At 42.1% G+C, this 20,528-nt stretch overlaps 6 protein-coding genes, 2 long non-coding RNA genes and 1 other non-coding gene across 11 annotated transcripts; 4 read left to right on the forward strand and 5 right to left on the reverse strand.

The window, feature by feature from the left end:
* Nucleotides 1–594: 594 nt before the first annotated feature.
* LOC126325507 (ribosomal RNA small subunit methyltransferase NEP1-like) lies at nt 595–2,503 on the reverse strand. The gene is made up of 4 exons (XM_049995216.1): nt 2,274–2,503; nt 1,981–2,122; nt 1,739–1,855; nt 595–1,542 (listed from the first exon to the last, which is right to left on the reverse strand). The coding sequence occupies exons 1-4, from the start codon at nt 2,484–2,486 to the stop codon at nt 1,325–1,327; spliced, it is 690 nt and encodes a 229-aa protein (XP_049851173.1). The 5' UTR covers nt 2,487–2,503; the 3' UTR covers nt 595–1,324.
* Nucleotides 2,504–3,104: 601 nt separating this feature from the next.
* On the forward strand, nt 3,105–6,480 carry LOC126325480 (MMS19 nucleotide excision repair protein homolog). The gene is made up of 2 exons (XM_049995185.1): nt 3,105–5,294; nt 6,418–6,480. The coding sequence occupies exons 1-2, from the start codon at nt 3,105–3,107 to the stop codon at nt 6,478–6,480; spliced, it is 2,253 nt and encodes a 750-aa protein (XP_049851142.1).
* A 171-nt stretch (nt 6,481–6,651) lies between these two features.
* Nucleotides 6,652–8,477, reverse strand: LOC126325505 (uncharacterized). 3 transcript variants are annotated; one of them, XM_049995213.1, is made up of 4 exons: nt 8,435–8,477; nt 8,333–8,362; nt 8,014–8,214; nt 6,652–7,660 (listed from the first exon to the last, which is right to left on the reverse strand). In XM_049995213.1, the coding sequence occupies exons 3-4, from the start codon at nt 8,197–8,199 to the stop codon at nt 6,878–6,880; spliced, it is 969 nt and encodes a 322-aa protein (XP_049851170.1). In that variant the 5' UTR covers nt 8,200–8,214; nt 8,333–8,362; nt 8,435–8,477; the 3' UTR covers nt 6,652–6,877. The 3 variants fall into 3 exon arrangements, with proteins under 3 accessions (XP_049851170.1, XP_049851171.1, XP_049851169.1); XM_049995214.1 differs by lacking the exon at nt 8,333–8,362 and having other exon boundaries at nt 8,014–8,209; nt 8,407–8,464; XM_049995212.1 differs by lacking the exon at nt 8,435–8,477 and having other exon boundaries at nt 8,333–8,420.
* Nucleotides 8,478–8,692: 215 nt separating this feature from the next.
* Nucleotides 8,693–10,218, reverse strand: LOC126325503 (uncharacterized). The gene is made up of 3 exons (XM_049995210.1): nt 9,682–10,218; nt 9,329–9,486; nt 8,693–9,245 (listed from the first exon to the last, which is right to left on the reverse strand). Exons 1-3 carry the CDS (start codon nt 10,078–10,080, stop codon nt 8,693–8,695), a joined length of 1,110 nt encoding a protein of 369 aa, XP_049851167.1. The 5' UTR covers nt 10,081–10,218.
* Nucleotides 10,219–10,520: 302 nt separating this feature from the next.
* LOC126325511 (uncharacterized) lies at nt 10,521–11,319 on the reverse strand. The gene is made up of 2 exons (XR_007560148.1): nt 11,229–11,319; nt 10,521–11,012 (listed from the first exon to the last, which is right to left on the reverse strand). It is a non-coding gene; the product is annotated as an uncharacterized LOC126325511 (long non-coding RNA).
* An 83-nt stretch (nt 11,320–11,402) lies between these two features.
* Nucleotides 11,403–15,134, forward strand: LOC126325491 (uncharacterized). The gene is made up of 5 exons (XM_049995196.1): nt 11,403–11,430; nt 11,582–11,881; nt 11,974–12,147; nt 12,252–12,371; nt 12,441–15,134. The coding sequence occupies exons 3-5, from the start codon at nt 11,987–11,989 to the stop codon at nt 14,677–14,679; spliced, it is 2,520 nt and encodes an 839-aa protein (XP_049851153.1). The 5' UTR covers nt 11,403–11,430; nt 11,582–11,881; nt 11,974–11,986; the 3' UTR covers nt 14,680–15,134.
* A 75-nt stretch (nt 15,135–15,209) lies between these two features.
* Nucleotides 15,210–15,714, reverse strand: LOC126325513 (uncharacterized). The gene is made up of 3 exons (XR_007560150.1): nt 15,633–15,714; nt 15,400–15,517; nt 15,210–15,293 (listed from the first exon to the last, which is right to left on the reverse strand). It is a non-coding gene; the product is annotated as an uncharacterized LOC126325513 (long non-coding RNA).
* Nucleotides 15,715–16,991: 1,277 nt separating this feature from the next.
* Trnas-cga (transfer RNA serine (anticodon CGA)) lies at nt 16,992–17,073 on the forward strand. The gene has a single exon. It is a non-coding gene; the product is annotated as a tRNA-Ser (tRNA).
* A 194-nt stretch (nt 17,074–17,267) lies between these two features.
* Nucleotides 17,268–19,250, forward strand: LOC126325481 (fatty acyl-CoA reductase 1-like). Its single transcript, XM_049995187.1, has 4 exons — nt 17,268–17,394; nt 17,474–17,589; nt 17,713–18,507; nt 19,218–19,250. Exons 1-4 carry the CDS (start codon nt 17,268–17,270, stop codon nt 19,248–19,250), a joined length of 1,071 nt encoding a protein of 356 aa, XP_049851144.1.
* The last annotated feature ends 1,278 nt before the right edge of the window (nt 19,251–20,528 follow it).

Below are 20,528 nucleotides of genomic sequence, written 5' to 3' on the forward strand. Positions count from 1 at the left end.
CATTCCGCACGAATCAAGAAATGTAAAACATAGAATTACTGCGACATTTGAAAAGGGGCTAGCAAGCAAGCGAGGTTCATCACGTAAATTTCAGTCAGGGAGATGCCCGAGCGAAGGCTGTGCTGGCCACTGCGCCTATCAAAGGCTTCAATAAAAAAGAATGTTTCGTCTCAATAAAAAGATAAAGCCAAAAACAGATCGAAGAAAAGAGCGGGTTGCCATCGACCGGAGGATAGCGTGCTGTGGCAGAGAGGCGTACATAGGGAAGACGTATTGCTTGGGACTCGTGGCTAAAAAATTCCCGGAGCTTCAGTGAAGTATATTTCCTTGCCGTATGGTGACATTCTGTGGTCTCGACACCGCCCCTCTTGCATAGATACAGTGGGGACAATGAATAAAGCAAGCAAGTGTTGAGAAGCTGAACGCAAGAGGTGAGAAAAAAGAAATGCATAGGGTTTTCAATAAATTTTGACAGAGCAAGCCAGAGAAAAAATAGAAAAACGGCGACAGGAGAGTGACGGCATAAGAGAGATAAAGGGAGAGATAAAGTGTTTGAGTAGGGCAAGTTGTTCAGTTGCAAGACGCGTCACAGAATATTTCTAAAAAAATAGCTGCTCCGTTTCTTTTACTTGTCGAAATCAGATGAGAGCGTTGGAATGCAGCATAGTACGAACGAACCGTTGTCCAATGCACGTATCCATAGTAGGTCTTAGCATTTTGTTACAGCTATGTATGAAAGCGATGAGGAACCAACCTGGTGAACCGAACAAGAGAGTGTGCAGAGTGATGCAAGAGGTCTTATGAAAATCTGTACACACGATGCTCGTCTCGAGGGCCCTATACTCGCTTTGGTTCAAATCGCTGCACTCAAGGTTGTGCGTTTAACGCCCATATAGTGTCTGCTCAATACAGGGATCGCTCCTTCTCGTTTCCATCTGAAGAGCTAGACGTTCAGTGCAGGAATTCGCATTTTCTGTACAGCTCAAATCACCGAGCGACAGAGGCACCATTTTCGAATTGGCCTTTTCTAAACGCGCGCCAAAATTTTCTTGACGGACTGATGAGAAGCGAGTGCTTGGTCGGTCTCTTTTGACCGGCGCCTATCGTCGAAAGAGCGCCTACTGCATTTCCGAACTGACGATTTGGAAGGACCGATGTAGAAGTGCAGGTTTGGGCAATGGCGAGTCACCGGCATTCATCGTGAGCACACCGGAGAGGTGAAAGCGATATGCAGACATCGCCACGCATTGCAAAAGATTGCGCGCAACGCTCCACCTGACAGAAACACAACGCGCACAAAAATTTTTTGAGTGCAGATATAAGCCTATGTGACGTCCCACAAATCCTCCATGCAGTTGGCTATTTTACTGCAAACTACACTTGCGGAGAGAGGGTAACTGGAAATAGATATATGTTCCTCTGCATAGGGAAAGAAGTCCTTGCCTTTCGCATAGGCTCCAACTATAAAGGCGATGGGCTGACTCGCATCGACGGTAGCGGAAAACGATTTTAAACTGGTCGGAGAACCTTCGGTGGAACAACCTGCACGAAAAAAAAAAAAAGTTAACGACTGGTTCGGCTTCCCTTGCTCCTCCGGGGACAGACGAGGTTGGTCCGGCTTTTTCGAAAGGGAACAGCAGAACGCTTGCCGCTGTGGCGATAGACGCGGACGGTCGATCTGAGGGCCCTTTTGGCTAGCTTTGTGTTATGCTGATCTGACAGGTCGAAGCGTCCGTACCTATAATTCGGATTCCGATAGGCAAGTGCTGAGTGACGGGATTCTTGATGACCTTCATCAGTGTTTTAGAGCCTTCTTCCGCAATGGACTGTATCTTGTTTTCGTGAAGTAGCTGAGCTATCGAATAGGGAGCGCAGGGAACCGGGTTAGTTTGTGTCAGTCAATGTCCCTTATGCTTGGCCGCTTCAAGCGCGAAGGGCGATTAGCGGTCGCACGGTCGAGCGGGCCGCGCGGCGACGTACTCATTAGGCCGGAAAACCGTTTAAACGTCCTTGGAATGCGCGTTTGCGGGTTGATTTCGATCAGAACATTTTTTTTGGTGTGAACGTAGACATCTAGAAGGCCAGCCTTGCTGAGGGGGGAGTCCAGTAGCGTCAGCAGGCACTGCGGCGACGGCGCACGCGCGGGATTATGTGAACAAGGAGAGTCAGTGAGACCGGTGCCCGACGTTCTGTCTCCGTTGGGAAAAACTTCTGCCAACGGATGCGCATTTGGACCAGCTGAGTGTCGTGGAGGCGCGCATTTCGTGTCGTACTTGGTGCGTGATATCGGGACGGGCTTCCGTCCAATCGCGGTTCAGCTTCTTCAGCAGAGTAGCGTGATCGTCACTGTTGAGCAACTCGTAGTTTCCCTTTTTGCTTTTCGCGGCTTCCAGATAGGCGCCTTCTAGAATGACGATCGCCCTTTTTCGCGAGTTCTCCTGAAGCGACCGCTTAAATTTGTGCTTTCGGGGGGTGTGCGCCTGCATCGCGGCCGAAGTAGAAAAATAAATCGGAATTAAATACCGAAATTAGGAAAAAGAAAAAAATGTCAATAATCGTGAATCGTTTTTTTTTTCAGACACGCTCCATGGCCTCTGTTTGCCAGTAATATTTACGTTTCATACCGCCGTACTTTTTTGCGAGTTAGGTTGTCATCAAATGTGTTTACAGCCGCAAAGCGAAGACCGCCTCGTACGGTACGTCGACGCATACTTGGCGCCGTCGAGCGGCGAGTGCGAACAGGCACAGGCAATTACGCGAATTGTTGAGGCAATCAAATCGAACGAATTCGACATCCTCTGCCTCGTGAGGCACCTAGAGAGCGCACTTACGAGTAAACGAAAAACCACTCGTGTCCATGGTAAGGAGAAGTTCGGCTTAGGCACGCTATGTTCTTTTTCCACACGCAATACGTTATCTTCTCTCTATAGATCTCTTGTGCGTTTTTCTAAAAATGAATTCTACATCGTACCAGGCTGTCCTATACGCACATCGCGAGACCACTTCGCTCCTTCTGTTTTGTGCGCATCCGTTTTTTCTATCCGAAACTAACTCGGCGTGATGGAAACTTTTTGTATACAGGTGTTGAATTGCTCGTCAAAACAATGCGCGGCCTGCAGCTCTCGAACTTTTTGAGTTCCAAAGTCACCTCCGTGATGCTCGACTTCTTGGCTCAGCGTCTCTACGACGACGCCACCACCGCGGAGTGCTTGCAGGCAATCTGGAGCCTGGTCGCGAACTCCGATCCCGACCGCTTCTCCGAGCTCGACATAGCTAAGATAGTTCACCAAATATATTGTTCCGACCACCTCAGCGTCCAATCGCTCGCGCAGCCGGTCCGGAAAATCATCTTCGATATCCTCGCCTTGGCTCTCAAGCAATGCCCCTCCTCCGTCGTCTCCATCGGCCTCCCTCTGCTCTTGGGATTCATTCAAGCAATGGACGGCGAAAAAGACCCAAGGTGCCTAATCGTGTGCTACGACTTGCTAGTTCAACTTGTTTTGTCGGTCCCACACGAAAAATACGCGTTCGAGGAAGACCTCTATGACATCACCTCCTGCTACTTTCCAATCACCTTCACTGAGTCCGAAAATCACCCAACCCTCATCAAGCGAGACTGCCTCATATCCGGACTGCGCAAGACCATGATCTCCTCTCCGAGGTTGTGGATACCTTTCTTGCTAGACAAGCTTTCCTCCGTCCTCACCGAAACGAAGCTCGACGCCGTTCAATCTCTCCTGTTTGCCTTCAGCGACACATCTGTTCGCGGCAACGCCCCATTCTGGCCTCCAGAGGACGTCGAGCCGCATCTGGAGCCCCTGCTCCGCGGCCTGCTCAACGAATCTTGGAACGCCTCGCCGGCCGTCTTCTCTCACATCCTCCAACTGCTCACCGCCATCACGCAATTCGTCGACAACGCCACCCGCGCCGACGCACACGGGAAGCGCTCCCCGATGCCCGCCGCCACCGCGGAACACTGCTGTCAACTCGTTCAAAGCGCCTGCATGCGACACATCCTCATGCAAAACCAGTCGCGTCTGTTCGACTCAGACGATTGGTGCTGCGTCAAAACCGCCTCCGATATACTGGGCGCGGCGGCTCTGGGCTCCTCGCGCTGCATGCGCCTCATATTCAAGACGCTCATCCCGTCCCTTCTCTCTAACGCAAAAACCGAAGGAGACCCTGAAAAAAACGCGTTGGCCACGCATCTGCTCGTCAACCACGTCTACAACGCCAGTCTGCCACTCCGCCACGCCGCCGAGCACCCACTCTCCGACCACTCCGATTCGCTCCAAACACTCTTCCACGACCTCCTTGTAAGACCCGTCGACCAGGACCCAAGCACTTCAGTCCACAACCGCATCACAGATTCCATCGTAGCACTAACTCTTCTATCTCAAACCGCCCACGGATCTCTCCTTTCTCAAAATCAACACAAAAAAACAATAACCGCCATCACCTCTCTACTTCTTCACCCTCCAACGCTGCCCAGCTCCGCCGCCTTCCAGCTCCTACTAACCGCCGTCAAAGCGCTACTGCACATCAGCTCGTCTCAACTCAACCTCGTCCTCGCTGACTCCGTCCAGCCCATCATCAACACCATCAAGCAAGCCACTTGTCCAGCCACCCTAGCCTCCTCCCCCCACTCGCTGAACTACGCCACCATCTCCCCCTTTTCCCCCCACCAAAGACAAAACCACCACGACGACCAACCGCCAAACCCTCAACCCTTCTTCTCCAAACTCATCCCCGAAATCTCCTTCGACATGATCTCCATACTCCACCTCTTCTGCATGCTGGACGACTCCTCGAACTACCCCGTTCCACCCATCTTCAACACCTCTCTCCCCCACCTCCAGCTAAAACAACTCCGCCTTGAACCTCACACCCTCGTCCCCGTCTCCACCCCCCAAGTCACCACCTTCATCCAAAACCAACTCATAGACATACTCTCGGCCAACCCCTCCAACCAACCTCTAACTTCAAGCATCCTCTTCAGCCTCGCTCACGCCGTCCAACCTCTTCGCTCCTACCTGCACCTCCTGTCCATCTTCTTCGTCGACCCCCCCCCCCTGCACCTCCTCGACACACTGCACCGCCTGTTGCCAAAACTAACGTCCACCACCGCGTCCAACCTAAGCAACGACCAACTCTCCCTCTGGATAGACACCATGTACCAACTGTTCATCCGCGGATCCATAGACCTTCAAACCCTCTCCAACCCCTCTCTAAAAAACACCCCCTCCCTTCCTCTCATCAAACCCCTGCGAGATCTAACCCAACCTCTGTCTCTCGTAGCCATCTCCGTCTTCTCTACCTTCCTCGTCCAGGCAGTCCCAAAACTTACCCCACTCCCCCCCACTCTCCCCACCCTCCTCGACTCCCTCCTCCAACTAACGGACCTCCTCGACCACCTGGCCTCTCCCACTCTCCCCCACCCAACCAGCAACAACCAACTTCTCTCCGCCACCATACACGATGTACACAAAGCAACCGCCACTCTCATTCGCGCTCTCCCCAACTCCCTCGAACTAGACTCCTTTCTCTTCTCTCACATGAACCCGCTCGTTCACGAATTCAGCATCTGGTCTCCTCCCTCTCCCCTCCTAGAAACGCCCGCACCCCTTCACGCGTTTCTCTTGCTCAAACTCCAGCGCCTCGTATGGTGGACCCAGGCACTCATCCAACGCGATCACTCGTCCGCAGGCCACCTGTGCACCCTCCTTCTCTCAATACTAGAGAAAAACACACCCTTCTCCTACTCTCTCGCCAACTCGTACTCTATTTTATTCTCTTTCGCCAACGCGCACTCAACACAAAAAGATGTCATCTATAAAGAAAAATACTGGGTCAAAAACTTGTCAAAACTCTTCCACCTCTTTCCCTCTATTCTCTCCAACCCAGAACACGCGTCGCTATCTCCCCCCAACCCCAAACCCGTACCGCAGGGCGAACCCCATAGCGCAACTCAAAACCAAAGCGTCACCAACTCTACCCCCTCATGCCCTCCAATCACCCCCTCCCCACCGGCAAAAGCCGAAGCAACCTCCCGCCCTCCCGACCAGCCAGCCATCCTCCTGGCCATATTGAACCTTTCCAAACACCTCAATCGCGACCTCCTGATCCGACACTCAAATGAACTTCTTCCAATTTTGATTTATTCACTAAAAACCCATGGAAAACCTTTGGAAGACGCACTCCTTATTCTGGAATCCATCATGCGCTCTAACTATAACCTAGTTTCTGACCATTTGGATGCACTCATTCCTAGCCTCCTGCGTATTCCCACACAAATGCTGCCAAAATCGGTCATGCGGTTCAGTGTTGTTTACTGCTTCAGAAAACTCCTAGACTACCCTCATACACAAATTTACCCATATCGGACCAGTGTGCTCAGAAAACTGGTTGACTTTTTAGATGACCAAAAACGCTCAGTCAGACGCGCCGCCTCGGCTTGTAGAAATGCCTGGTTCATTATGAATTCAGTGAATTTGAAGAATTACCATTCGTGACCATAACTGACTAACACCTGGTCACTGTACGCTCTTTCAGCCCCCATATATATATATATATATATATTTATATGCATGCAATATACATATAAAAAGCATCCAATATATATGATAAAATAATTTATTTGAACTAGGGTGCATAATTGTATATTTTATCATCGGAAACCTTATAATCAGGAACCGGTTTCTTCTTTGGTGTTTTGAAGATCATTCCCAGTTGTTTCACTCCACTTTTAGATCAATAAAAAGTACTCTTGTCATAGAAATGCTACGTCAAAGCTTATTCTGTATAGCGAAAACAATAAAATGAACTTTCAGAAATGTTAAAAACCATATATTGTATACCTTGTTCCTATACTCCCACATCATGTCAAATCAAATTGTGTATAGTACTGCATAGCATCGATGAGTTTGTCGAGTTCCTCATCTAAGTCTTCATCTGAAAAAACTTTTTTCAAGAATTCTATAGATGTGATGTACCCAAACACAGACGCTAAACGGAACATGCTCTTCGGAGTTAAAAACGGATGCAAAATTTCTGTGATAATCTTTTCAACCTTCTTAAGGGATTCTATTACCGTTTCCAGGGCCTCTAGTAGCACGCATTCTCTGACACGTCGTTTTCCTCTAAAGCACTTAATCATCAATTCAAAGGACTCTCGAAGTGGTTTGTCTGCTGCTAGAAACGCATCATCTGCAAGCTTTTTATTTTCAGTTAATAAGTATGCCTTTGTCACTAGTTTGGTAATATTTTTAGCTATTTCATCCGCTTTTTTTTTGCCATCAATTTTCATCACAATAAAATTAAATGCCTTAATCAATGAGTTAAGATCGTCATTCATCATATTTTTCACGACATGCTTTCCTACTTTGCTTGTGACAAATTCACCTGCCAAGTGTTTTTTCGCGCGAATACCAAAGCTTTGCTTCTTAATTTCGATAACTTTACGGTCAACAGATTCAACTGGATCCTTAGAAGTAGCCGCTTGAAGTCCTTCCACCCATTTTTGCTTGTCAGCAAGACTGGAAAACGCCAAAAATATTGATTGTTGATTCTGAATCTCGATCACAAATTGTTTTTTTTCGGCCTCCAAAACATCGCTAATTTTGCAAGATTGAAGATCAAATTTTCCACATGGGCTTACATCCTGTAAAAATCCTTAATATTAGCAACGATGAAAAACGCCGATAGACCGGAATTTGTAGGAAAAACCATAAACACGAGCCATATAAGCTGTTGATTACCGTCTATCAATACGCGGGCAGTTCAAAATATAGCTCATTTATTTGGCATCTTCTTTGACTATGATCAATTCTGCGCATAAGACGTTTTTAAATTACAACTACGCGTGAATATTCAGTCTAATGCCTACACTTTAAACCGTGTATAGAAACCAAATATTCAGAATTGGACTGCATCGTTATTTAATCAAATGACTTTAGGACAAATTTTGCGAAACCTCTCACACCCTACACAATATGTTCAACTTCAAATACGTACAGAAGAACTTTTAAACCAGAAAAGAGTCCCATAGCTAATAACTCCATAACGTGATTTGAACTCTTTTTTGCGATTTTTTTTCACCTGAACAAATCCCATCAATTGGCATTCTTCAGTTAATGTGTAGGGCTCCTCATCGTTGGAGACATCATCTACTTTTTTCAAGTCGCTTACTTCCTGAGCCATAGAGAAAATGCTAATCTATTAAAAACAACGTTCTCTATGTAAGTATCTCTGTACACAGTGGTACATTATATCAATTCTGATTGCTTTATTAAAAAATTATAAATTTTGTTATATCAAACAATATAGGACATACATATACTGCAAAAGTTATTTAACCAACTCTCTATATTTAAAATAATAGTACACTCAGCTCAGTTCACGGCATACTTTACTTCAAAAAGCTATAAATGCGTACGACCATATCAAGCGGCTAAACTAAATTAGGGTTAACGAGAAAATGGAGTACTAATATCAAAAAATATGTATAATACAATGTACAAAAAATAGAATCGAAAAATTAAGGATTAACACAATGTAAATAGGAAAAACCGTTTCTTAAAAAACTGAACTCTCTGTGTATGGTTCGCTTAATCTACTTTAAAATTATTCAATTCTGAGATGAAAATTTTACCCATATGCGCGCTCAAGTATATGAAATAGCATTTTGAACTGTTTATAAAATATTTTTGTACATCTTTCCTAACCACTCAATGGTGCCAAATGCAAAAATGAGGCCCATGATGCTTCCTGCGAAAACCTGTGAAACATAATGCCGATTAGACATTATAATCCAAATAACTGTAACCAAAAGCTGTAGACTAAGTATGTAGCCTAGTAGACTATGAATATTCCATAGTGAGCTAACTACAGCTACTCCCATAACCACCTGCGAGACATGACCTGACGGGAACCCATTATAACATGCATTCTTCGAAAACATAGTATTGGGAGGGCGATGCGCAAATTTAACGCGAAGGCAACTGGTAATTTTTTTGACTGTATGTTTGAAAAGCGACATCCAAATAGAGCTGATAATCAAAACGAAGTTGGTTTTCTGGTAAATTGGTAAACAGAGAGACAAGGGTGATAAGCAAATTATAGTCATAAAGAATCGAATGCGCTTGAATCCACTTTTCCCAATTGTGCAAAACCACAAAGGAAGTTGATAGGCGCCTCTATTCTCAACATGGTCGTAAAAATATTTGTAAACTGGTTCGTTACATAAACTAATCAAAGTATCAACGACGCGATATTCAAAATAAGTTGAATTAGTAAAAACTTTTTTGGCAATCAACAAAAAAAAACATACCATGCCAGAGGATAAAGGAGGCATCCAATTGACAAAAATATCTTGGAAGTCTTGCAAAATATTAGATAACGATAGAGTGATAATGAATCGTTCATTACAAACAGGAAATATCGTGTTGCGTATAGAAAGAATTCATTTGTAGAAAGTTCAGCCAAAAACTAGACAAAAAGAACATTGATTAATAACAATAATATTACTATTTCACTACAGTATATACAAGATCGTCTACTTTTATCACAGTTTATACTAACTGATGTAATCTTCATAGAAGCGACCATTATTGAAACAAACGTTCCACTATATATAAACATTTAAATAAAGTCTATCGCGCATGAAAATATTTGGATTCGTACCGTTTTATGAGCTGGAACCTCTTCATTCAATACGAGGAAACTGGCCCAATTTTGGCCTGTTAGCTTGTGAGATCTTAAGCATTCGAAATTCAAATATGGACTTTGCGTAATCTTGCGGAGGTAGGGTAAATTTAGTAGTTGAAAATAGCTGGGAATGTCGAGCGACAAAAAAGTATGATACAATAACTTTGAGAACAATATTATTAATATTATAGTATATAGTTTCAAGTGCTTGCTTGTCTTCGTCGTAGATATTATTGATACTGAATTCTCAGTCGACTGGTTCAGGCAAGAAGATGAGCTTTCTCTTAATTTCAATTTTTGGTAGACATGTACTGAATCGGAGCTAGGGGATTGAACGTCTTGGAGTATCAAGCAATCACATTCAGCATGGTCCATTTCATATAATGGAAAATGCTGTTTCAAAAAGTAGCTCAAGTGACTACTGGATGACCATCCTAGAGACGTCCCTCGCTCTTATAGTCAATATCGCTGAGAGAGACGCAGCTCTGAACAGCGACGCAATTCAGATCCAATGAGGTTCGAATAACCGATAGAAATTTTAAATCGGTCTAAGAACTTTTTTATTATTATCTAAATAATGGTTAAATTGGATTGGAAATCTGTTCAAAATTTCACGATTTGAAAAATGTGTTCCTAACAACAGGTCTTGAAATATTGAATTCATGACACGAAAGATAATTCATAGAATTAATAAAGGCTACATAATACACCAACCTACCATGAAAGCAAAACCAATGTTCAATTTCAGAAAATAATAACAGTAGGTTGTATGTATACACAACCATCATGTTTGTAACAAACATCGTCACTGATAGTAAAGGGTAAAATAATAAAAAAATCTATAGTTCCTATATTAAAATTTTGAATTAGAATAGACGTTTTGTTCGGCTATAATCTAGCAAAACACCTTCCTCACTGTAACACTATTTTTTCGAATTTTAACATATTTCTGCTTTCAGAACGGCTTCTCTATTTCTTGGATAGTTTGCAAAAGTGATTGTTCAGCGATTTCATTCAGCAATGCACCCTGAATAATACTGTCAATAAAGGTATCTTCGCATTCAGAATCTGAAGAAGTGGTCAATGAACCCGAATCTAGCAGTATATCGTCCATTGTTTCAGTAGAGCTACATAATCCAGGTTTGTGGGAGTTAATTCTGACATCGTGAATAATGCCTTCTATTTCATCCGATGTTAGGTTATTCGGTGCAGTAGCGTAGATTTTCTTGAGACAGTGCTCAACATCGTAGCTGGCTGGATATTTCGATATTTTTTGATCAGGTGACAAAGAGGGATTCATATTTGATCTAAAAACACATAAAATTGTTAGTTAATTTTTTTGTATAGAGATTATATCGAGGTGAAACTGAGGGTTTAATTCTCGATTCATAGTCATGATTTAGCAAATAATAATCTAGGAAGAGAAAACAATGTAGAAACAATAGCCAGTGTACGACGCAGGCAAGGTAAAATTCAAATTGTAATTGGTTTGCGTTAAATTAGTTTAGAGTTATAATTTGTACCTTTCATAAATATATTAAAGCATTTTAAGTTATTGAAGATATGTTTCTATCTACTCTTGGTGGAAACTATTTCAGACCACACTTCTTCTGCTTTTTGTAGCCTCAACAAAAATAAACGTATCAGCTGTTTTGCATAATTTTTCTATAAAACTGAAATAAAATCTTTAATTTTTTATATGAACAGCCACCTTTTAGTTGGACTGTATGTTCTTTAGTACAATTCCTCATAATTACACTGTATCAGCCAATCCTGCTTGAATTTATACACATTGGCACATAATTAAAATATCTTTAACTGGTTATACCCGTTTTCAAATGTTAACAGAAATATTCAAACGAATTTTTTTGTATAGGACTACTATACTCGGAAAATATTGATTTTGCTTCGTTTAACTACTCTTTGTTATTCTTCATCACTAAGGCTACGTCAAAAAGGCCAGTTCTGTATTCATTGAATAGCTTTCGGTGTTATTTGGTTTGACATTGCAAACACTACTGTCATGCTTGTTTCACCTGTAAAAAATTTTCACCGAAGCTGGAAACAGTAAAGCGCTGTCTGTATATCATCTGAAGTCTCTCTTATTGGCATCTGGATGCATTTCATAAACCAAAAATAACTTGCTCAAAAATTGCAAAATTTACCGGAGTTCTTGGTACTATAATTTTTTGCTCCAAGCCGAGATTTTATTCGCTATCCTTGTTCTGCTTGTTATAGTTAACTCGATAAATACGATGTACTCTCCAGGTCTAAATTGCTGATGGGTATTCATGGTCTTTTGCCAATTTTAGCATCTATAACCCAAAAAGTACACATATCACAATATTCTGGCATGCGTGTAGCTGTAGATGCTTATGTTTGGCTTCACCGCGGCGCCTACTCTTGTAGCTATGAGCTTTGTCAGAATCTGAGTACGCACAAGTATGATTTCCTATGGAGTGTTTCGGTTAGTTTTCATAAGATGTGCTGACCTTTTGGCACAAGTGATTCAGAGCCATTTTTGACTAACGTTTATGTTACGTCAGATATCTTCAGTACTGCATGAAAATGGTCCACATGCTATTGTACCATAAGATAACGCCAGTACTTGTGTTTGACGGAGGCCAGTTACCCTCAAAGCGTCAAGTCGAACTCAATAGATACAAGTACGCTTACCTTTTACCCCGACTTGCACGTTGTTGTTATGATATATACTAAGTTTCCTCAATGTTCAGAAAGCGTTCGGAAAACAGAGATAAGGCTGTCCTGCTCCTACAGCAAGGACAAAAAAGAGCCGCCTACGAGCATTTTCAAAAAGCTGTCAGTATTACTCCAAACATGATGCTGAGCTTCATTGAGCTTTTGAAACAAGAGAATGTTGAATTTATTGTAGCTCCGTATGAAGCAGATGCACAGCTTACTTATTTGTCGATTAATGGACTAGTTGATTTAGTTATATCAGAGGATAGCGATTTGATTCCATACGGATGCTCTAAAATCCTCTACAAATTGGACAACATGGGCTGGGGGGAGGAGATTCAGCTTTCTCGACTGTCTATGACCAAGAAGCCTGATTTATCTAAGTTTTCATTGGAAATGTTGAGATATATGTGCATTTTATCTGGGTGTGATTACCTAGAATCTCTACCTGGAATGGGGATCAAAAAAGCGTATTTATTGCTATCCCAGCACGGTGACATTAACAAGGTTTTAAATCATTTGTGTTCGAGTCGAGAAAAGGTTCCAGTGGATTATGAGGAAGGCTTCAATAAGGCCAATTTAACATTTAGGCACCAAGTTGTATTTGACCCTAGTAAAAAGTGTGCTGTTCCGCTGCGTCCTCTTCCTAAATCAATGAGTATGAGCAGTTTACCTTTTGCGGGCGAGATTCTCGATCCAGTAATCATCGTCGATATTGCTACAGGAAAACTCAATCCAAGAACGAGGTATCCCTATACCACGGCTGTGCCAGATCCCATCGAATTATATTTGATGGAAAGGGTGGAGTTGAACCTGGATTCTCCAAAAGGTCCGACAGACCAAATAGCGGAGATCAAGGGCATGAGCGAAGGCAACGAGCCATTATCAACCAATAAGAAAAAACGCGTCTCTCCCAGTTCTGCATTAGTCGTTCAAGGCTCTATATTGGACAAGGTATCAAGCCAAAATAATAGTTTGACTCAGGATGCCAAAATTTTCATGCAGAGATGCTCAGAGGCAAGTAAAGGGACCAAAAAACCTGTATTTTTTTCGAAATTTCAATCCTCACCTTTGAGTGGTAAGTCGTCTATATTGAACTATTTCAATAAAGTCGATAAGTCAATGTGCAATGTTCCGAGCAGCGTCGAGCAGTTGCCTACGGATTCTCCCTGTTCGTTGAAGTCAGTCAATGGAACAAAAACTAGTAAGGAAATGAACAATTGTACTCTGGATTCAGAGAGCGAGAAGTTAGCCAAAGATAGAGAATCAAAGAAAATGGCTACAATAAATAAGTGTTTAGTTGAAGAAAAAGCGTGCTTACGATTTGCAGATGGTCAAACGAAGGATGAGCATGATGGCAATACTCAGAAAGAAAGTTTTCATAGTTCGAAATGCATTCTCCGAAGCAAATATTTTCTGCCTCGGAGTGCAGAAGTTCAAGTTTCGGAAACAAATTGTTCTATTGATGAGCTTAGTGATCTTGGCGGCCGTATTGACAAGATAAAGGATCTGATTACCGACGATGTGATAAGCAGTGCAAACTCGGAACTTTTTGCTGGTTCAGAATTTGCGGAAACGTTTACCAAATTGGAAGCCAGTCGGACTGAGGAGGGGAAGACGTCTTCTCATAAGATACCTGTAATTCACTCCCAAGTTTCAGATCACGACGAAACAAAACAAAATACAACAAATACTCCATCCAGAACTTCCCTAACTAACTTGCCTATCGAACTTTCAACTCCTTTGCGCTCTCGTTCAGCGGAAACCACGGTAACGTCCAAGAGCGTGTCCAGGCTCTCCGATGCAAACTCACCGCCGCCTTCAGTTGCTCGGGACACGAATCAGTTTATAGAAGAAGATGATAATTTGCCATGTGATCGCCATCAGTTACCAGCTCCTGAAACTGATACAAATTGTTCAGACGTCTTGGTTTTGAACAAGATGAACGAAATGCGTCGCACGTTTACTTTTGAATCTTTAAGAATGAACAAAGAACAGCAAATCAGAGCGGCCTCTACAATCGATCTCTCTAAGTTTGCTTTGAAATCGTCACCTTCTTTCAAAGAATCCTTCTCTGACAACACGCACGCGTCGTTTGCTAGTGTGGCGATTTATAATGGACAAAAAGACAATAGTTCTGAAAAATCGGAAATTCTGGTTAGATCTCCCATAAAGCGAAGAAAAATCAATGCGGCCTATTTTGAAAAATTCAAGGCACCTGTCATACCCAATAGTGACGATGAAGCAGAGTTCGATTTGATAGAAAATGCTTGAGCAAATATGTTCACATTTAGAATGTTTTTATTGTGGTCTAATTCTGGTACAAAAAAATCTAGGTCTGTGCAAAATAAGCACTGATCGTGGTTACGTTTCTTTTCGTTGGCCTCTGAACGCTGCCACTTCACAGCGTGATACAGAAAAAACTAAGCTCGACTCATTTTAAATTTTTAGACCTTTTAATAGCCTATAAATAGTTTCCTATATTGTAAATAGGTGTGCGTGTTGCAGGAATGATATAATAGTAGCAAATTTGTATTTGGTTTATCCAAAAATATGTATGTGATATATACATAGTTCAGAGATTTTTTTAGGAGATGATGAATCGAACATTTAGTTTATCGCCAATCCACTCTTGTTTTCCCAAAAAAGGTGGAGATAAAAAGTCACACGGGACGAGCCATTCTCCTCTTTTAATGCTAAGAGAAATCACTGACTTCAATAAAAAAAAAGCAAAATTCAGAGCTATCCTTGCCAAGCATGTCCCCCTCTTTTTCTTCTACCGCACAAAATGTATCACAATTGATGCCAGCTGTTTTTTTAGTGCTTATAATATACATATATTTTGTCTCGATGCATGAGCACAATATAGGCACTATGATCGACAAATACTAGAGAAATACAATTCGTCGGTTAAAAGACTAGGCGTCTGTTTCTCCATGGTGACTTCCATGCAAGGAAAGAGCTATTGAGACCATCTATTAACAATATACATACTGGTTAACTTGACAAATGAGTCTTTCGTAGGTAGCTTTTGAATAATTGCGTTGGTATCCTGAAGTAGCCTACATATTGTCTTGACAGTCGCTTCATCTTTCTCAAAAAAATTGGATGACTAGAAATACAAGGAAAATATGAGCCGAAATTTTTTGAGAAGCAGCGGACGACGACATGAACGATAATTTGATCAACCATGGATTTTCAAAGCTTTGATCCTTGGTAGCTCGTACTTCTAGGATGGTTCGATTGGATGCAGAAAAAACCAAATACTCGGAATAGGGAACTTCGGATTGAGCTGCCATTCTTGTGTCGCGATGAATACACAAAAAGACGCTCAGACATCAGAATTTATTTATATATTTTTTCAACGCATGCATGACAAAAATAAAAGCAGAAAGCATTTCATTTATGACTCGAAAAAAGAACATTTATTAAAATCAGCTGTAAACCTTCCCAACAGTATGATAGATAAAGAATTAAAAAAATGATAGCTGATTATTTCACTCATCGCAAAACGGTTGTGTGGCCCTCAAATAACTTTCTGCGCAAGGAATAGTATAATATACCAAACTATTAAATTCTGGCTTACTTAGAAAGGCACACGAAGACAAAGATGATCAGTTTGGTATGGTATATACAGCAATCACAATTTGGGACGAAATTCGCATATCTCTTGACGTCAATATGAAGGTCATAAAGTCAGGCCGTATCGACTATATCTCTTATACCTATATCTGTTGTCATTCTCCGTCGTGGTTAGACTGAATTTCTTCAAAGTGATTAGCATCTTCATCCAGAAGCTGTCTGTTGGGTTTGTTTGGTTGGTCTGTACTAAAGTTTCTGCCCAGGGGCATTAGTGTCCTGACTCGCTCCACCTCCCGCACTAAAAGGCGCGTATATTAATGAAGGGTAGAGATGTAATCACATGATAAAAAGAGGGTGCCCCAATTACATTTGAAAATTCAATTGATTCGCAAAATTTAGTTGTTAATATACATAAAATAGTTTAACTGACGATAGGGGACATTCATACTAACAACGCTACCTTCCATTTCCTCTAGACGTCCTGCCCATTCCTTGATGCTTACTAGCTTTTCAGCGATCTCGTATGGTGTGAACGTTTGCAGAGACATTAAAATTTCCTTGGTATCCAGCTGTGAAAAACAGGCCAAAATTTCCTCTTCACTCGGTGCATCTGGCTCTTCTTCCGAAGAGTTTGTAGCATAAGAACATTCGGATGTGTCTAGAAAGTCGCTTTGAGTCTCGCTATCTACAGTCTGGTTGTCCACGCTCATAGGTAATAAGAAGAGTGGTAAACATATGCTGCGTTGAACAAGCACAGAAATACGTTGTAAAAAATAAACTAAATTAAAGCCGTTATCTTTAATAAAACAAAAAATAATTTTGCAGACCTACGCGAAATAATTTGGTCTTGGTAAAAAATTAATGAAGTCCCTCCGTAATATTGTTGAAGTGTATGAGACATATCTGGCAATCAAAGCAGAGCGATGAAGCACAATTTAATATTTATCTTTTGCGAGGTCTTTACTAATATATGTGTTAGAATAACAACACTTAATATATAACAAGTTAGCGTGCCCGAGTGGTTAAGGGGATTGATTCGAAATCAATTAGGCTTGTCCTTCGTAGGTTCGAGTCCTGCCGTTAACTTCCATTTTTTTTTCTAAAATAGAAATGCAAGTCAAATCTGCTTTAGGTTTATCAATAGGCAACGCAACTGATATGCATTATTTTTTTTTGTTTGCTAAGCTTTGTTACTGATGAACAAAGCTACGTTCGCGGATGGGGATCCGGCTCCATTTTTTGCCAACAAGACCTTTCTTATTACCGGTGGGACTGGCTTCATGGGAAAACTGCTCATATACTGGCTAGTAGCAAAGGTTCCTGACGTCGCAAAAATATATGTTTTAGCCAGAAAAGACCCTCAGAAAGAGGGCATCTGTGTTGAGGATCGACTCAGTGAAATATTAGGTTTGTATCTTAAATTTCTCTCCACTGAGCGATAGAGATATGTGTTAAAGCTGACGAAACTTTTTTGGTTAATTTTCAGCATCTCCCCCGTTTGATTCTTTGAGGGCGAAAATATCCAACTTTGAACAAGAGATGGCACAGAAAATTATTATCGTCAAGGCAAACTTGATGGAGAAAGGCTTAGGATTGGAATCGGTACGTCAAATTATCACTTAAGGATTTCAAAAATTTCCTGTTTTGGATCCATTTGAGATCGCATTGATGAAAAACATTACACTGTTACAGTTATTTTGACTCGTTTTTTATTATCATTTTAAGAATGCCAAGCAGAAGTTGATAGAAGAGGTTCAAATCTTGATTCACGCGGCCGCCTCAAGCGACTGGCAAGAATCTTTGCAAACTTCTTTTAGGTGTAACGTGGTTGCATCTCTTGAGCTGATGGAGCTCGCACATCAAATGCTCAAACTTTGCGTATTTTTGCACGTTTCTAGCGCCTTCTTCATGGGTCGTCCATTAGACAGCAAAATTGAAGAGCGCGTGTATCCATTACCGTTTGATGCTGAGATGATGTACAAAAAGCTCTGTGATTGTCCGGCAGACAAAATGGACAAAGAATGGACTAAATTGCAGCCAATTTTCCACACGACTCATAGCTTTACCAAAGCGTTGATTGAGGTTTTACTTGACAACAGACGCCAAAATATCCCATTGGCTATAATTCGTCCGACTATCTTAGGTGCAACGTATCGAGAACCATTTCCGGGCTGGGTAGATTCTCTCAATGTCATTGGCGTTTTGTTCATATATACGGCGCTTGGGATAGTTCAAATTCTTCCTGGGCGTTTGGATTACACTTTGGATATAGTCCCCTGCGATTATGTAGTTCATGCCATCTTCAGCATCATCTTTCAATTGAAAAGCAATAGCTCGAAAGACGATGGAGAATTTGGTCCTGCAAGTCAAGTTCCTATTTTTTTCATCTCTTCTTCATCAAACCCACTCACGTGGAAGTTTGCTATTGGGACTATGCAGAAATATTGGCAAAGCACACTACCTGCCAAACCCCAGGGCTCTCCAAAAATTAGTGTTTATAGGAATTATTTATTTTACCAAGTGAAATTATTTTTTCAATACAAAATTCCATCTAGATACTATTCGGTATTGGCTTATCTAGACAAGACCAATAACTATCAGCAGTGCGCCGATAGAAAGAGAGATTCGGTTTTTAGAACTCAGCAGCTCGCCTTTGAACTGCTTCCTTTTATCACCTACAAGTGGAACTTTGACACAACCAATTTCTGCCGTCTGCACCAACTGGACAATTCTGATAATGCAGCAACCCTCGTACCATTTCCATCGCCAGACCATAATGCGGGGCCGACAGACTGCCAGTATTTCAAAGATACAGTGTATTTTGACTGGAATTCGATTGACTGGCATTCTTTCATTTATTATTATTGTTGGGGACTGTTGACGTTTCTCTTGAAGCAGGAAGTCGAAAAGCCAACTGAACGCCAGCTGAGATACGGTCGCCTGTCTTTGGTCGATTTAGATGGACGAGGTGCTACTTCGAACGTTTGGTTCAGAGATTTAGCATTCGCATATACATCGTCTAAGTATGTAGACTATCCCTCGATTTCTCAGCAGCGTGAGATTTGCACTCAAGTTTTGAATTCCGATGGTGTATTGAAAACGATTCAGAGGCTGGCGGCCGATAATTCCATACCTGAAGACGCCTTGCTCTTGAAGGCAAAAAAAATTCTCGAAAGAATGGCCGTCATTCAGCAAAAGAAATACATCAAACTTTACGCTTGGATTTTCAGGAAATTGTGGAGACGCATTTATCAGCAAATTGATGTCAACGAGAATGTTTTGTGCAGGTTGCTCGAATATGTGAAACAAGGACCAGTTATGCTGGTGCCATCGCATCGCTCCTACGTTGATTTTCTAATAACTTGTTTTGTGTTCTTTGGGTACAATATTCCAGTGCCGATGACAGCTGCAGGAGAAGATTTCTTGGCGTTGGGGTTCGTGTCAACTATGCTGCGCTTTGGTGGCGCATTCTTTCTGAGACGCACTTTCAGAGATGACGTGCTTTACAGCGCTATTTTTTCCGAGTATGTTCGACAGTTGGTTTCCCATGGCTTCCTAATTCAGTTTTTTATTGAAGGGAGGCGCTCCAGATCTGGAAAGATGCTTCACCCGAAGCTGGGCATGATGAAGTGTGTCACTGATTGCTTTTTTGACGGACAGGTCAAGGACATTTTTTTCTGTCCCATCAATATCAATTACGAACGCGTGATTGAAGACATATCTTATACGAACGAATGGCTTGGAAAGCAAAAAAAAAAAGAAACATTAGAAAATTTGATCAAAGCATCGTCTGTTCTATTAGAGAACTACGGTCGCATATCGATTAAGCTTGGACAGCCGATTCCCCTTTCCTTATATACAATGCATCAAACGCGCTACATGAATGCGAAAAACCACGCGACTGGACCTAGAGAATTTAATCCTTTTGTCAACCAATCTGACCGAAAGGCTTCTAATTTGTCCTTATCGTACAGCATTTTATGGTGCATCACTTTGCAAACGGTTTGGTCCCCTTTGTCGATTGTTGGAAGCGCAATTTTATCCTTTGGATCTGGTACGTCTAAGAATGCTCTCGTTCGACGAGTCGACTGGGTAATCAGTGAACTTCTCCAACGAAAATTGGGCTGCGAGGACTGGATTCTGGAACATTCTCCTCAGCAAGTTACCAAACGCGCATTAGAGTGTTTTCCAGATGGTATCACTCAGAGAGATACATCCGTCACACTGGCGGACACTCGTTTCACATTGGCTATCGCCTTTTATAGAAACCAATTACTCTACCTTTTTGCTCGAGATGCCTACATTATGGCCTCCTATTTAACGTTATCTAACGGCGAGCCCAGCACATGGGTTTCTCTATCGCGTCTGAAGGCTCAAACCGAGTTCCTTTCTCGACTCATTGGTCAAGAATTCATCTACAAGATCCATCCAGATGCCGATGAAGAATTGGATCAAATTTTCTCTATTCATTTTCAACGTAAATGGCTGGAAAAATCCAGCGGATTCTTGTCTGATCAAGTTCGTCTCGGAACTTCCAAAAG

This window comes from Schistocerca gregaria, unplaced genomic scaffold, assembly GCF_023897955.1.
Source record: "Schistocerca gregaria isolate iqSchGreg1 unplaced genomic scaffold, iqSchGreg1.2 ptg000925l, whole genome shotgun sequence".
Lineage (NCBI taxonomy): Eukaryota > Metazoa > Arthropoda > Insecta > Orthoptera > Acrididae > Schistocerca > Schistocerca gregaria.

Bases quoted from the DNA above. Each gene is read 5' to 3' on its own strand.
- LOC126325507 (XM_049995216.1), bottom strand. From the start codon at position 2,486: ATGCAGGCGCACACCCCCCGAAAGCACAAATTTAAGCGGTCGCTTCAG. The intron at 1,856-1,980 runs GTACGTCGCCGC...CCTATTCGATAG, and splicing joins ACGGTTTTCCGGCCTAATGA to CTCAGCTACTTCACGAAAAC. The intron at 1,543-1,738 runs GTACGGACGCTT...TTTTTCGTGCAG, and splicing joins TATCGGAATCCGAATTATAG to GTTGTTCCACCGAAGGTTCT.
- LOC126325480 (XM_049995185.1), top strand. From the start codon at position 3,105: ATGCGCGGCCTGCAGCTCTCGAACTTTTTGAGTTCCAAAGTCACCTCC. The intron at 5,295-6,417 runs GTAGCCATCTCC...TTGACTTTTTAG, and splicing joins TAACCCAACCTCTGTCTCTC to ATGACCAAAAACGCTCAGTC.
- LOC126325505 (XM_049995213.1), bottom strand. From the start codon at position 8,199: ATGGCTCAGGAAGTAAGCGACTTGAAAAAAGTAGATGATGTCTCCAAC. The intron at 7,661-8,013 runs GTACGTATTTGA...GGATTTTTACAG, and splicing joins TCTGGTTTAAAAGTTCTTCT to GATGTAAGCCCATGTGGAAA.
- LOC126325503 (XM_049995210.1), bottom strand. From the start codon at position 10,080: ATGGACCATGCTGAATGTGATTGCTTGATACTCCAAGACGTTCAATCC. The intron at 9,487-9,681 runs GTACGAATCCAA...CTTTTTGTCTAG, and splicing joins AGGTTCCAGCTCATAAAACG to TTTTTGGCTGAACTTTCTAC. The intron at 9,246-9,328 runs GTATGTTTTTTT...TACTTTGATTAG, and splicing joins CTCCTTTATCCTCTGGCATG to TTTATGTAACGAACCAGTTT.
- LOC126325491 (XM_049995196.1), top strand. From the start codon at position 11,987: ATGGGTATTCATGGTCTTTTGCCAATTTTAGCATCTATAACCCAAAAA. The intron at 12,148-12,251 runs GTATGATTTCCT...ATGTTACGTCAG, and splicing joins CAGAATCTGAGTACGCACAA to ATATCTTCAGTACTGCATGA. The intron at 12,372-12,440 runs GTACGCTTACCT...CTCAATGTTCAG, and splicing joins GTCGAACTCAATAGATACAA to AAAGCGTTCGGAAAACAGAG.
- LOC126325481 (XM_049995187.1), top strand. From the start codon at position 17,268: ATGGGAAAACTGCTCATATACTGGCTAGTAGCAAAGGTTCCTGACGTC. The intron at 17,395-17,473 runs GTTTGTATCTTA...GTTAATTTTCAG, and splicing joins TCGACTCAGTGAAATATTAG to CATCTCCCCCGTTTGATTCT. The intron at 18,508-19,217 runs GTGAAATTATTT...TTGGATTTTCAG, and splicing joins GGAATTATTTATTTTACCAA to GAAATTGTGGAGACGCATTT.